The sequence below is a fragment of the Amyelois transitella genome, chromosome 7, assembly GCF_032362555.1.
Source record: "Amyelois transitella isolate CPQ chromosome 7, ilAmyTran1.1, whole genome shotgun sequence".
NCBI classification, from domain to species: domain Eukaryota; kingdom Metazoa; phylum Arthropoda; class Insecta; order Lepidoptera; family Pyralidae; genus Amyelois; species Amyelois transitella.
In genome coordinates this window covers 3,869,065-3,882,471 of record NC_083510.1, presented here as the reverse complement: position 1 = coordinate 3,882,471, position 13,407 = coordinate 3,869,065, and the positions used below count along the sequence as shown (strand labels likewise).

The 13,407-nt window shown below is 34.3% G+C and overlaps 1 protein-coding gene across 1 annotated transcript; it reads left to right on the top strand.

Moving 5' to 3' along the window:
* Nucleotides 1-219: 219 nt before the first annotated feature.
* On the top strand, nt 220-1,495 carry LOC106139961 (flexible cuticle protein 12-like). The gene is made up of 3 exons (XM_013341474.2): nt 220-228; nt 605-746; nt 1,299-1,495. The coding sequence occupies exons 1-3, from the start codon at nt 220-222 to the stop codon at nt 1,493-1,495; spliced, it is 348 nt and encodes a 115-aa protein (XP_013196928.2).
* Nucleotides 1,496-13,407: the final 11,912 nt, after the last annotated feature.

Here is a 13,407-nt window from a genome sequence, read left to right as displayed (position 1 = left end):
TAGCAATGCTAACGAGTCGCATTACATTAATTGATATTTTGCGTCAGTTCGTCGTTATTGTCTAGTTTAAAGACGTCTTGATTTGCAACATTTTCCAGTCTAGTTTTGAGTAGGTTTATTACATACCTACATTAGTATAAATAGTAGGGACAGGGAATCGAAGGCATCATTCAATTTGAGGCTTCCTAGCAGGCATATCTACCAACGACCACATTCAAAATGAAAATCGTAAGTACTTTAAAACATTTACATAGTTTAAAATCTATCTATTTATAGCTATCTATTTATTTATAGGAAAAGAAAATTTTGAGAAGTAAATTTTGGTAAGCTCTGAGTTATAAAAGATTTTTCCGTTGTTTTGGATACATTCTTTTTATTTTATTTTGATATGAATACAATCAAATCAGTTAAAAAGTTATTAGAAATTAAAAATATTTTTCAATAACTCGAAGATTCCTTTAGGCGATAGGCTAGCAACCTTTCACTATTTGAATCTCAATTCTATCAAGTTAAACGAGGCCTTTTAGTTTTTTCGAAACTGTTAGCTCTGTGTACTCCGTTAAGGATAAAGACCTGATTAAAGGACATGTATGTATTTTTTCAGTTTGTAGTACTCAGCTGCTTGGTGGCCGCAGCCCTGGCGCTCCCGGCACACGACCCCTCACTCCGCGAGCTGCCGGCCGTGCGTCACGAGGAAGTCCATGATGAGTATGGACAGTACGCACTCAGATATATCACCGCTGAGAGTGAGTATTATTAATATTATTGTATTTATATTCTGTTTCCAAATTTTATCCCTATTTAGATGACACATATTAAAAAAAATTGCAATTTTCAATCTTCATTAATCATTTCATTTTGATACTTCACTTGTCAAAGGTTGGGCAAAGCGAAGAGAGATATTTTTATGCGGACCAAAATAGCTCTGGTTAAGTTCTGTGGTTATCTTCGTAAAACATAATATGATTGTGTTAAGAGATACTACGAGTAACTTAACGATACTATATTTTATAAAAAATACTTATATAGGTCTAATCCAAGACCTGAGTCAATCAGAAAAAGTTCGTTTCTCATCATGGTGGGCTTCGAACCCTAGACCTATGATGTCACAGAAAATCGCACTACCGCAGCACCACAAAGGCTGTTAAAATGGCAAATATGATGATGATTGATATATATTTATTTTAGTACCCTTTGTTAAATACAAAGATACAGTTAATATAAGAAACAAAGACGTTTCTCTACCCAGAAAGATAACTATTACACGCATAATATATAATTTCAATTCCCTCTTCCAGACACGGTGGTATCCGAGCGCGGCCGTCTGATCCCAAGCGGCGATGGCGGGCATGTCCTGGAGATCGAGGGTCAATACCAGTTCATTGGTGATGACGGTCAGATCTACGTGACCAAGTACAGGGGCGGCCCTGATGGCTTCCACGTTGACGGCGACCATCTGCCCAAGCCCGTGCCGGTGCCAGCTGTAGCTATCTAAATAAATATATGACTTTTTCATAGCAATTTATTTCTTTTATTTTCTTAAAAACCAATATTCTCTGTCGTGTGATGAGGCGCGAGTGACTGAGCAGCAACGGCCAAGTCTTTAGACATGTCTATGTTTACGTATATGCTTACGTGGTAGATAGAGCCAACAGTCTCGCAAAGGTAAGAAGGTCACGTTCAGCCGTATGGCTTAATGAACTGAGATGCAAATAGCGACAGGCTGTTAGCTCATCGCCTAAAAGAAGAATCCCAAGTTTACTAAGGTGAAAACGGAAAAGAACTCAGATGATGACATGTTTACACGTTTTTGCCGACGCTACTTAGTGGATTTCTGAAAGGATCTAAGGAGGGTGGCGAGAGGTTTCGAGGATGCGCCGGGGGCGGGCGGGACGGGGGAGGTCGCGGGCTGTGACGTCACGTCCTATCTCGGCGGCCATCTTGGATTATCTCGTCGCACCTGCGGGGCGGGGGGTCTTTCAGTATCGACCCGATACCGTCCTCTACATTTTTCAGGCCTGTTAATGTATAATTTTATTTGTGTGTAAAACAATCGAATGGTATTATAATATAGTAAGTATTGAAAGGCTTTTAATTCTAGATAAGCTAAATTTTTTGCAATGCATTGTAGGGATGGGTATTAAAATATTGAAAATAAAAAACAAATTTTATCTCGATTTTTAACAGCTTAATGTCTGCTACGTCATACGCCAATCTGCTACGAGGTTCTTGAAATCTCTATACTATGCGCTACGAATCTGCTACGAATCTACAATAGTATATTATATCTTTGGATTCACTTTATCCCAACCCTAGCGACCACTAAGGTCTCTAAAGACCTCATTTTTTTACTATTCTGATTAATCCACGCACATTAGACCCTGACCCACAAGTAATATACAAGCTTTTATATTAGAATTCAACGCACACTACCCCGCTATCTGTCTACGGTTCGGACACGAGATAGCATCTAGGGTCCCCCTCCCCCCACCCCTGGGCTTTGTATCCGAGACATCAAACGATGATTCGCCCTTACTTCTATTTACAAGGGTGTAACGTCTCCTTATTTTTACTAGAGAGCCTTCAACTTCTCCGTTTAACTTTGGATGGTTCTTATTTAATTATTAGAATTGCTTTTATTCTTGTTGGAATTTTAGAAATATATTATTGACATATTTCATTTAAAATACTCTAATTTTTAATTTATTTACCTATCATATCGAGGTTATTATTAGATAATTGTGTTAATTGCCGTTAGATCTTCGAAAACCCTAATTATTATCCATCCATATAAGCTGAGACGAACATTCTAATTCGAACTTTAGTATTGGGGTATTTTTGTATGTAATAAAACTATTCGTAAATACTTATTAATGGTTTAACGAGTATATTAATTGAAATCTCGAGAAATCGCTTCTTATTTTTCGATGATGAATTAAAAAGCCAAATAAATAAATACGCGATATTGTAAGAGGTAGTGAAAATTACCCAAAATTTCATCTAGCTTGTTCTCCCATTGCTCTAGTCTTAGATACGCAAAAGCCATGTTATTTATCGTAGTTTTAGCGCCGGATAGCCAGTTTACAAGTGCACTTTGTTTGCTTAATTGCTTGTGGATGCAGATTGCGGTGATGTAGGTAAAGTTCTACAAGGTTGTGCGTCCTTAGTTTTGTAAAGATATATGTAAGGTTAGTGGTCAGAAACTTATAGTAACAGTGAGAAAATATATTTTGATGTATGTTCAACCACATTTAAGAGTTCTATAGCAACTATTAAAAAGTTTATGGGTACTCTCAATAACTATAAGAGTCTCATGGAAAGTCTGCAAGTGCAAGATATTGTGGTAAATTTCCGATTATACCATTAGGAATTATAATAACGTAAGTAGTTCATATAAGAATATTTTTTATAATAAATACTTTCTTTTCTAATAGACGCCTCAATCCAAGCCGGTTGAATTTATCAATGAAATATATTTTTTTTACAACGAAATCAAACGTATTGCTTAATTCGTATATCGTCACTCTTAAAAAATTCTTCGTCCGTACGGGAAAGTCATTAAGTGGCAATCACCATGTCAATTAGGGACCACCTTGTTTCAAAACAATGGCATCAACATACAAACTAACACACCGACCACTTTACTGTATGGAGAGCTCGTGCTACGCAGCTGCGTGTGCGCATGTCAAACACTAGAGGGCGCTGTTGTGCGGAAGTGGTGTCGAGAGGGCAAACCAGGGCACGTGCGGAACACGGTGGTCTGACCACCGCAGTGGTTAGGGTGGTGGGTGGTAATTGGTAATAGGTATTTATGAGTATATAAAAGAGAATACTCACTGATTGACTGACATGTCAAAGTACAGCCCAAACCGCTGGGTCTTGAGATGTGAAGTTCGATTTAGGGGTGCATTAAGAAATGATTTCCTTCTTAAATTCCCACGACAAAGGAAGTTAACGTGATTTACGCGTGTTGAGTACTTTAGTTAATGAATATAAAAATCTTCACTTATAAAATGACTGATAGACAAGGAATTGAACATGTCCTTCTTTTAATTTTATTCATTCCGAGAATGTAGGCTTGTCTACCCCGTATGGAATAGAGAATTAAAGAAAAGAAACTGGTGAAACTCCTCCAAATAGTCAGTAAAAATATTAAGGTATTAAGTTCTTATAGGAAGTCAAGTTTAAATTAAATCACTAACACCAAGGTGTGCAGTGTCAGTTGACGTTGCACATGAAAGCAGAGAAGAGATTCTTATGTATTGAAAGGTTGCACACCTGAGGTGGACATTCATAGCGTCAATATCTGATGTTGGGAATTCGTAGAAATTGTAGAACCTCTTTAAATTTCATAAATATAGTATTCGTTTCTCTAATATAATTTCTTAAGCTAATATTACTAATATAAACTTCAAACTAATAAAGAACTGAGATTTGTAACTGTATTTTTAAATATATATACATGATCATTTGACCACACGCAAAAATATCCAAGTATTTTTGAAAATTGATGGCCTCGTTCAATATGATTAAATGTAGAACTAAGTGGTTACAATACAAGTTCAGACAGTTTTGACTTCCATAGCACCTAGTACGTTATAAAATAACTTTATATTGATGAGATTATTGAGAAATACGGACACGCCAGCTGCCGGGGGTCTTGTCAAAGATGAGTTTGTTTGTAGAAGGGAAAAATATTACTATATTAGAAATACTTGATGACTTATCTGGATAAATAATATTTGTAGCGTTATGTAGCCATTTGTTTTCATAAAACTTTACTAGGAAATAAAGAGTAAAACGTTCCCCCATTTTAGGACCTAAGTTACAAGTGAGTATATTTAATATATTATTTCTGCTGGCCTTCAAGTGAGGCTGTATAATCTTCAGTTTAATTTTTCAGATTTTCATTTTCTAAGTAAGTAGGTCTTGAATCTGATTCTAGGGTCTACCTTTTTAATAACTAAAACAACAATGAAAGAGATGAAGTGGTCCTATTCTTATTTTTATTGGTGCCGGGTACCAAATGGAACCAATCTCAGATATACCAACAGTCTCTTCTAAAAATCTTTAGTATATGCCTCGGTGAGGTGCTCCGGTGGCAAAGCACGGATTGTCCATTTATTAAGCGCCACGTGATACTATATTATTATTTATTGGGCTTACTCCAACCCGGCCATGCTACTACTTATTGAATTTTGACTTATAAGAAAGGTAAATTCTTAGTGGAATATTTTCTAGACCGATTCCGGGAACTTACAAGATATAAAAAAAGGATTGCTGTTTATTTTTATGCTTTAAAATTTCATTAAACACAATTTTTAAACAGTGTAGGTACCTCTTGATAAATGTAAGTTATAAATTACGAAATTGCCAGTAGTATAATTTTGAGAAAGTTGCAAATACCTAATATTATTATTTGTATTTCCTTAAAAGAATCTTCTAAAATGATAATGATTCGCGAATTTTTACTTAGAAATTTTCCCGCCTCTCAAAACTCACGCCAACATAAATTTTATTTTATTTTGAACGTTGGCTCAGCCATGAAGTGTATTTCAAATAATTTTTTGTCAGTCTTGCGTTAGTAAGTTGTCATTAGTTAAAAAAAAATGATAATAAAATAAATAGCTGAACGAAGGCTGAAGGCCTATCAGTCTTTACTTAAAGTGTATGTATGTATGTAAAGAAATACCAACCTTACGTAAAAATGTGATAACGTTGCGAATAAAAAGTTTTGATACAGTCATATTTTTAAATTATAATCCCACAAGGTTGTTTATATCTTTTGCTAGCAAAAAATCTATAATTGTGGCCACACAGTACCTGTTTGAAGTAATAGGATCTGGGGTTATGGATAGATAGAATACAAACATAATAAAACTGATTTTATAAAGCATTGAGGTTGGTGAAGGAGGTGGTAGGCTTCAGGTTTCAAAACAATTCATTTGATATCTCAATTTTTCGCGGGTTTAACGACGTTTTCACACGACACCTGTTTGGTGTTTTGTGATGTTTTTTTATGTGATTGTTTGTGTTCTTATTACTGGCTTGGGTACTTTATCTGCGAAGATAAAAATCTGCAAAAAGATTCGGGTTTATTTTAGAGAAACTGTGTATGAATTACTATCTTTAGATTATGACATTTTGTGCCGCCGTGAGAGGTCTGGTTGTATTCATAAAATGAATTTTCTTTTGACTTATCATCATTTTCCTGGCGTAAGTCCCGGTTGCGTCATCGCCTTTTTCTCGGGGGATCCCGGGGTCCGAAAGTGACCATAATCCTGGACTGGGCAAGTAATATTAATTTAACGAAGCGACTTCAGTCTGACCTCCGCAACCGGAACCTAATCCATATTGAGTGAGGTTTACTTCCATACTGACCTGCATAATACTAAGTTTACCTATTGCTTTGTACATGTAAATTATTAAAATAGAATAATGTATTTTAAAATTACTTGATAATTATTATTAAGTGAATACTTAAAAGAAACATTAATCCAACATTGCTCGTAAAATCAATGCCCATTATAGTGATTGAAGGGTTTCTCATAAAAATCGAGCACACGCGTCAAAAAAATAAATCAAATGGTCTCTCCGCGACGCCCACCATTAATAAAACTCTTTAAAATATATTTAATAATGTCCACAAAGGTGGAGAGCACAAAGCTCGACCCATAAAGGAGCAGCATTTATTATGGCGACAATATATTGAATACAAAAAGATAGTGTGACAAAGACGCGTACTTTTTAATAATATTGTCATTTCTCAGCAGCAATGGACTCTTTCAAAAAGCCATAACGTAATAATTTATTTCTTTATAAGAGTTTTTTATCTGTGGGAGCGCCAGGTGAGCACGGGTTAACTGGATAAAGCAGAGCCTTCTGTTAGTATTCAAAAGTTTGATACTTGTAGACGCATTCGTTATGACTATTGTGTTTGCAATTAAAGGCAGAATTTTTTTTTTATTATGGCAGAGTCTAAATTAAATTTTTATAAATTTTCGAGCGATGCCTAGTCTAGTAATAAATTGTGCAAATAATTAATAAAAAATAAAAAAAAAGTATTTAAATATTCAAATATCGAATTCGGCGTGAAGCAAGATCTTGACATTGCGCAAAAAAGAATAACGACGGTCTTTATAGCTATCGTCGAGACAGGGTTGACATCGGAGCCACAATAAAATCGATGAAATATTTAAGGGGCAGTTATAATAACTCATAGTGGGCAAATAAACGCTAGTTTCTATTGTGACACGGAGTTCGCACAGGTAGATGCGCAGTGGGTGCCTACCCTCGGTACAATGAGGCTGAATATTCGTGAAATTTGGATTGTTTTAATCATTGCGCAAACAGGGCGTGGTGCACTTGCCATAGAGAGTTAAAGCAGAGTTGTTTATGGTCTCCTTTGTGAGTTTTTGTTGCATAAATTAGCCGGACCGTTACCTCATTTGCATTTCGTATTTGAAATCACAGTTTCTTTTAAGTAGAGTTCTTTGTTATTTCAAAGTATCATTATGGTTAACAAAATTACAAATGACAGCAGCTTCGCATTAACAGAATTTAATAATTGATCTGAATTCCAATTAGAATTCTGAGAAGAAAGAGCCCTCCATATAATAAACAGTAAAGAATAAAAGCCCATCATATTTATAAGACAAATTGATGATAACTGCAAGAGCCAGAATACTGGCTCGTCTAATGTGTCCTCAACATAAAATTGCTGCATTCGAAGAAGTTTTAGATATGCTGCAACCAGTGTTGGAACAACATACGAATGAATGATTGTCTAAGAGAAGGTCTCTTAGACAATCTTTCATTCGTTCATTCATAATCACGTCTACATGCCTCGCGGGGCAGAGAGAGCCAGCTGTCTTGAAAGACAGATAGGCCACGTTCAGCTGTTAGGTTTAATGATAGAATTCAGAATCAAATAGTAACAGGTTGTCAGCCCATCGCCCAAAAGAAGAATCTCAAGTTTATAAGCCTGTCCCTAAGTCGCCTTTTACTACATCCATGGGAAAGAGATGGAGTGGTCTCTTTTTTATATTGGTGTCGAGAACCACATGGCACTCTTAGATAATCATTCACAGTTGTATTTTTTCAAATTAAATTGACCTAGCTATATCTTATAAATATATTAAATTTTTTTTTCGTTTCAATAGCGCAAATAAACGGAAATATTTCATAATTATAACATGATTACTTAATTGATTTATATTACTATAGGAAAATAAATCGAAACGAGTCTAACAAAGTTTTGCGTCACATATGGATAACTTAAACTCGTTTTATATGACAGCAAAATAATACACATACTATACACTCAAAAACGATACAGAAAAAATCAAGTCGGTTAATATAATGGTAAATGGTCTTGAGTTGTTGTATCACTTGTGAGTGTAGAATTTTGAAGAAGGTAATAAAGAAATGGATTTGTTGGATTCTTTTAATTGTAATTTAGTTTTAAAGTAAGGTCCATTTAAAGAATAAAAAAAAAACACAATCTCATTTCTGACTCATACGCGCATTCTCACGAAAACAAAACGTGAGTGCACTCGAAACAAAAACTGTTCTATTTTCACATATAGTTACAGATTATCAGGGGTTTGTTATTCCCGTCACGTGGCAGGTACTTTACCGTCACTGGAGCATTCCTGGAAGCTGCATGAAGTCGTCACGGGGCCCCCCGCTGGCACGGTAGCGCGCGGGCGGTCCGCGAGACTCCCCCTTAATTAATTTTAATACATTTACCTGGTCCGGACGGCAGCTAGCTTGAATTTTGTTTTGTAGTGTTGTGGTCAAATAATATTTGGATTAAATATCAATTTGAATTTAAAAATAATTTTGTTCTTCCTTAATACGAGCATTAAGAACTTACCAATGACTCTTCCGAGTTGTACTCTTATATGTAATTTCTGTATTTTTGTGGCACTTAAGCAAGTAAGTACATTAGTTTGATCTCTCACCGATGCTGTTATGCTTAGGAAATCTTCACATTCAGGCAACTGGATGTGCATCATGCGATAGCTGCGGAGTTCCTCTCTTCAGAAGAAGGCATGAAACTGGGAATAATTCCAGTGGGATGATGATAACTCTACTGGGACACTTTTTATGGCTACCTAACTTCATAATTCATAATACATCACCTTTAGGTAGAAGAGATCTAAAGCACGCCTAAAGCCTTTAAGAGTACTGAGAAGAACTAGTATCTTATACCTATCATCCAGGTCTGTTTAAGTAGGATTTGTATTAAACAACGATGTTTGTGTTATAATATTACTCTTCTCTTCTGTCGAAAATAAAAAGCCTTTAAAAAGTCTTAACCTTAATTTATAACTAATTAAATAACATGCGGTATAGAGACATCATTTTAGGTAATTATATTTTATTGCCGTTTAATCCTTGTCCACAAGGCGATCTGATGAAACCTTGCTTCCGAACGCATCCCGCCCCCCACAGAGCAAACGTCGCTCATAATTAGATTAATAATTATAATTAAATATTTTAAGACAAGGTTAGGAATAAACCTCTAAAAGTTGATGCGTTCTCTTAACTGAGGTGGGTAGGAAAATTAAAAAAATGACAAGTTTCTTTAATGACTTAGATGCTCTTAATTCCATTGTTAGTGTTAAACTTGTCATTTCTTTAAGAGTTTAAAATTGTTGGTGTTAAAAAAGAGGTTCTTCAATGACTTAGATTCTATTATTTCCATTGTTAGTGTTGGCACAGGGTAGAATCTAATGACAGTTGAGGTTACAATGTAAGGGAGTTAATACAGTAATTAATAAGTACTCTCTTTCTTGCGATCATATCTCTCTTTTCATAGATTGCCTAGATAGTACGTAGGCAAGAGACATTTTGCACACTGTCAAAAAATCAACCTTACTAAGTTATTATAATTAGTCGAGTAGATAAATGCATAACACAAACAAAAAAAACGTTCGTCTTTGACGTCGGTCACATATTTTTAACCGACTTTAAAATTGGAGATTCTTTATTTTACTGTATGTCAAGGTTATTGATTACCTAATACAGTTTTACGGTAAGTCTCCGGATGTCCTAACGGCGTTTATATAAATAAGTGCTCACTATTCAACATTGACATTGTTTTAGCATAATCAAATACATCATAATAAGGCATAAATCATGAAACTAATTATAAATCTATAATTGACATACTTAATCAAGCTTAATTACCAAATAACATACATTCTAAATCAAAGCTGATCAAGTAGCAATTAATTACTTCCACTGTGAATATATTATACGTTGTTAGAGTAACAACTACTTCTGTATTTTAATTTTACAAAATTGTTAGTAATGGAGTCATGTCTATAAACTCTCTGTTTCATGTATGTATTGTAGTTTAATGTAGCTAATTAAGTTCCACACGTATTGTCTAACAAACTTATGCTACTGTGAAAAAAAACCCATAGAAACTTCATAAATTACTACGTATTAGGTACCTAGATTAATAGTCCTTTATGCGTTGCATAATATGTCACGTCTGAGTCTCTTATGAAATCGACAAAGCCAACAGTCTCGAAAAGACTGAAAGGTCAAGTTTAGCTGATAGCTATGGAATTGAGATTCAGATAGAGACAGGTTTCTAGGCCATCGGCCTAAAAGCAGAATATTTTCCCTGCACCGGCTTTTACAATCTGCACTGAAATAATTACAGTTGGCACACACAAAATTTTCCTTCGCTTAGTTCTAGAGCACCATGAAACCTGAACTAATTTACTATAACAATTGGAGTAAATTTTAAACAGTAATGCCAAACCATATAATAGTGGACATGTAATTTGCGTACCGCACCCCTACGTTTAGTCCCGTGTCGGATTTAAGATGAGCCGTCCCTAATTCCGCAATCAGCCCCCGAAGATACGCGCGATTTTATTGGCGTTCCTAATTTTGTAATAGCTGAAATACGTGTGCTTGATTCACGATATGGTCGTGAACTGATTCATTCTTGGGAATTGATCCAAATTAATTAATTACATTTAAAAAAATTAATATTCTCTTCTCAGTACGATGAACCCGGGGTACGCCTTTGATCACGATCTTTAGGTTTTTACACGAAGCAGCTTACTTCTAACCTCCACAACCTTTGCAGGGGAATCCAACCCGTATTGGATAATGGTAATATTGTTGTTTTTAATAAATAAATAAATATATAAGGATTGAGGAATTAAAAAATTATGTTATCATAATTTTAAGAGCAATCAGTTAATTTTGTGCTATAACAAAAGTGGCAACAGTGTACAATTGAAGCGGAAAATAAAAAAGAATACTCGTTATATACTACTTTTGCAAGTGATTTAAATGAAGATCATTGTCAAATTATTTTGTGTATGCTTTTTGAAATACTAACTCCTGATGTTATTAACTAAAAATGCACAGGATAGCTTTAATAAGAGAGACACTTCTATATAAAATTAGCATACTACCTACCATGATGATCTTTGTATTAATAACATTTGGCAGAAAAACCTTCTTAGAAGTAAATCGTGTCTGGTGATTATATTGTTCGGAATAGGGACGAACAATAGATTTGGGCTATATAATCTCAAAGGACCTATAAACAATGATAACAATAGCTTGATATGGGATAAAGATAGATTTGAGCGACTCAGCCTTGTTAATAAACGGTTTATCTACAATGATACATAATCCAGTAATCACACTTAATCCAATTTGTATGCAAACAAGGAAAGATGAATTTTTATATATGTTTATTTATTTTATATATATTTTTATATATTTTATAAAATTTATTTGTATATTAATTTGTATATTTTTTCTAAATAAATTACAATTAAATTCAATTAAACATAATAGTCATCGTAGAGAGGAATACAATTGATCGATTGCTTACCTATGCTTATTCTTTTTATATCATCATAGGTTTTACGAAAATGTGTTATTCCATGTGATTTTTTCCATTAGGTAAGCCATTATCATTATGTAGAAACAGCTAACTTGTTGAGATAAAGATTCATAGATATTAAACTTTATGGATGTAAAAATACCTGATTGATTCATAAAACAACAGTTTTCTATCGTGACGTCTATGATTAGAAAAAATTTTTTAGCAGAGAATTCATGCTTTATTATTGTTCAATAAACTAAGATTATTTATAGGTGTTATAAATCTCGTCTTCATTAACTATGAAATAATAACCCTGAAACAGCGGCAGCTCTCATTTCTCACAATTAAATCGTTCATAAAATTGAAATCGCATGTCGCCTCCGCTATTAGAAAGCAATGATCTTTGTCAGAGTATTAAAGTTTGACCGAATTATCTGCTGCGGCGGTGTGTTCACATCGTTAAATGTCTGGTGTTTTGATAAATATGGCGATGTTTTGTTTGGAAACAAGGCAAGCCGTGTCGAATGCTAATAGAGCGTGCAATTGCTGGGGTGTGGGGGCAACTTTGAGACTCCGCCGGTGCTGGACGCTCATGCGGAAATGGTTACACTCTTGTTCTAATTTCGAATATTATTAGAAATGTATTGGAACCGTGGGTGGCTTTTGTGTATGTGATTTGTTTGATTTTTTCGAACTGGCCAGAGATAAAATGTATGTTTTATTGGTGTTCTTAAAAAAAATGCATTTTGTTATTTATTTAACGTAACCAGTTTTTGTACGTCTGTGCGGTATTTATTTAATTTTTACATATATTTATGATAATTTTTATCAGTATAAGATATTTAGATCAGTAATAATTTGAATTCATATTTTGTTACCTTAAGTATATCTAGAAGCATTATATAATTTTATCAATACAAACGCTCAAATATTAAATCAAATTCTTAGAACTGATAAATTCTAACAGTTATAGTTAGCCAGCATAGAAATCTTAACTTCCGTCTTGCCACAACCGTTACATTAGTCCAGTAAAACAATCAAGCAATCACAGCTCAGGGTAACCAAAATTCATTCGAAACTAGACCTTATGGTTTTAATTTTGGACAAATATGGTTATATAATCGTGGAGGATATTGTCAGTAGGTCTTTTAGTACAAATAAACGAAACAACAGATAACCACCAGCTTCGTAAGGAATTTTTATCACTATCACTACATAGTCGAGTCGCTTCCCGCGTCTGTTCCTCTGTATGTTGTTTTTTTAATAGATAGAGTGATTCAGGAGGGTTTAACCTTTAAACCTTCCTTTTGAATCACTCGATCTATTAACTATTACCACTCTACCTATTTTCATGACAAGGAAATGAACATTACTTTGAATAACGGGTCTACGCTTTACATTTTAAAGTACAAATAACGAAGAATGAATTTCAAATATGTTTAAAATGGTTATAATATAGGTAGGTAGTATCTTACATAAAATTTAAATACTTATTGAAAAAAATGTTTATAATAAGGGATTAATATTTTACTATT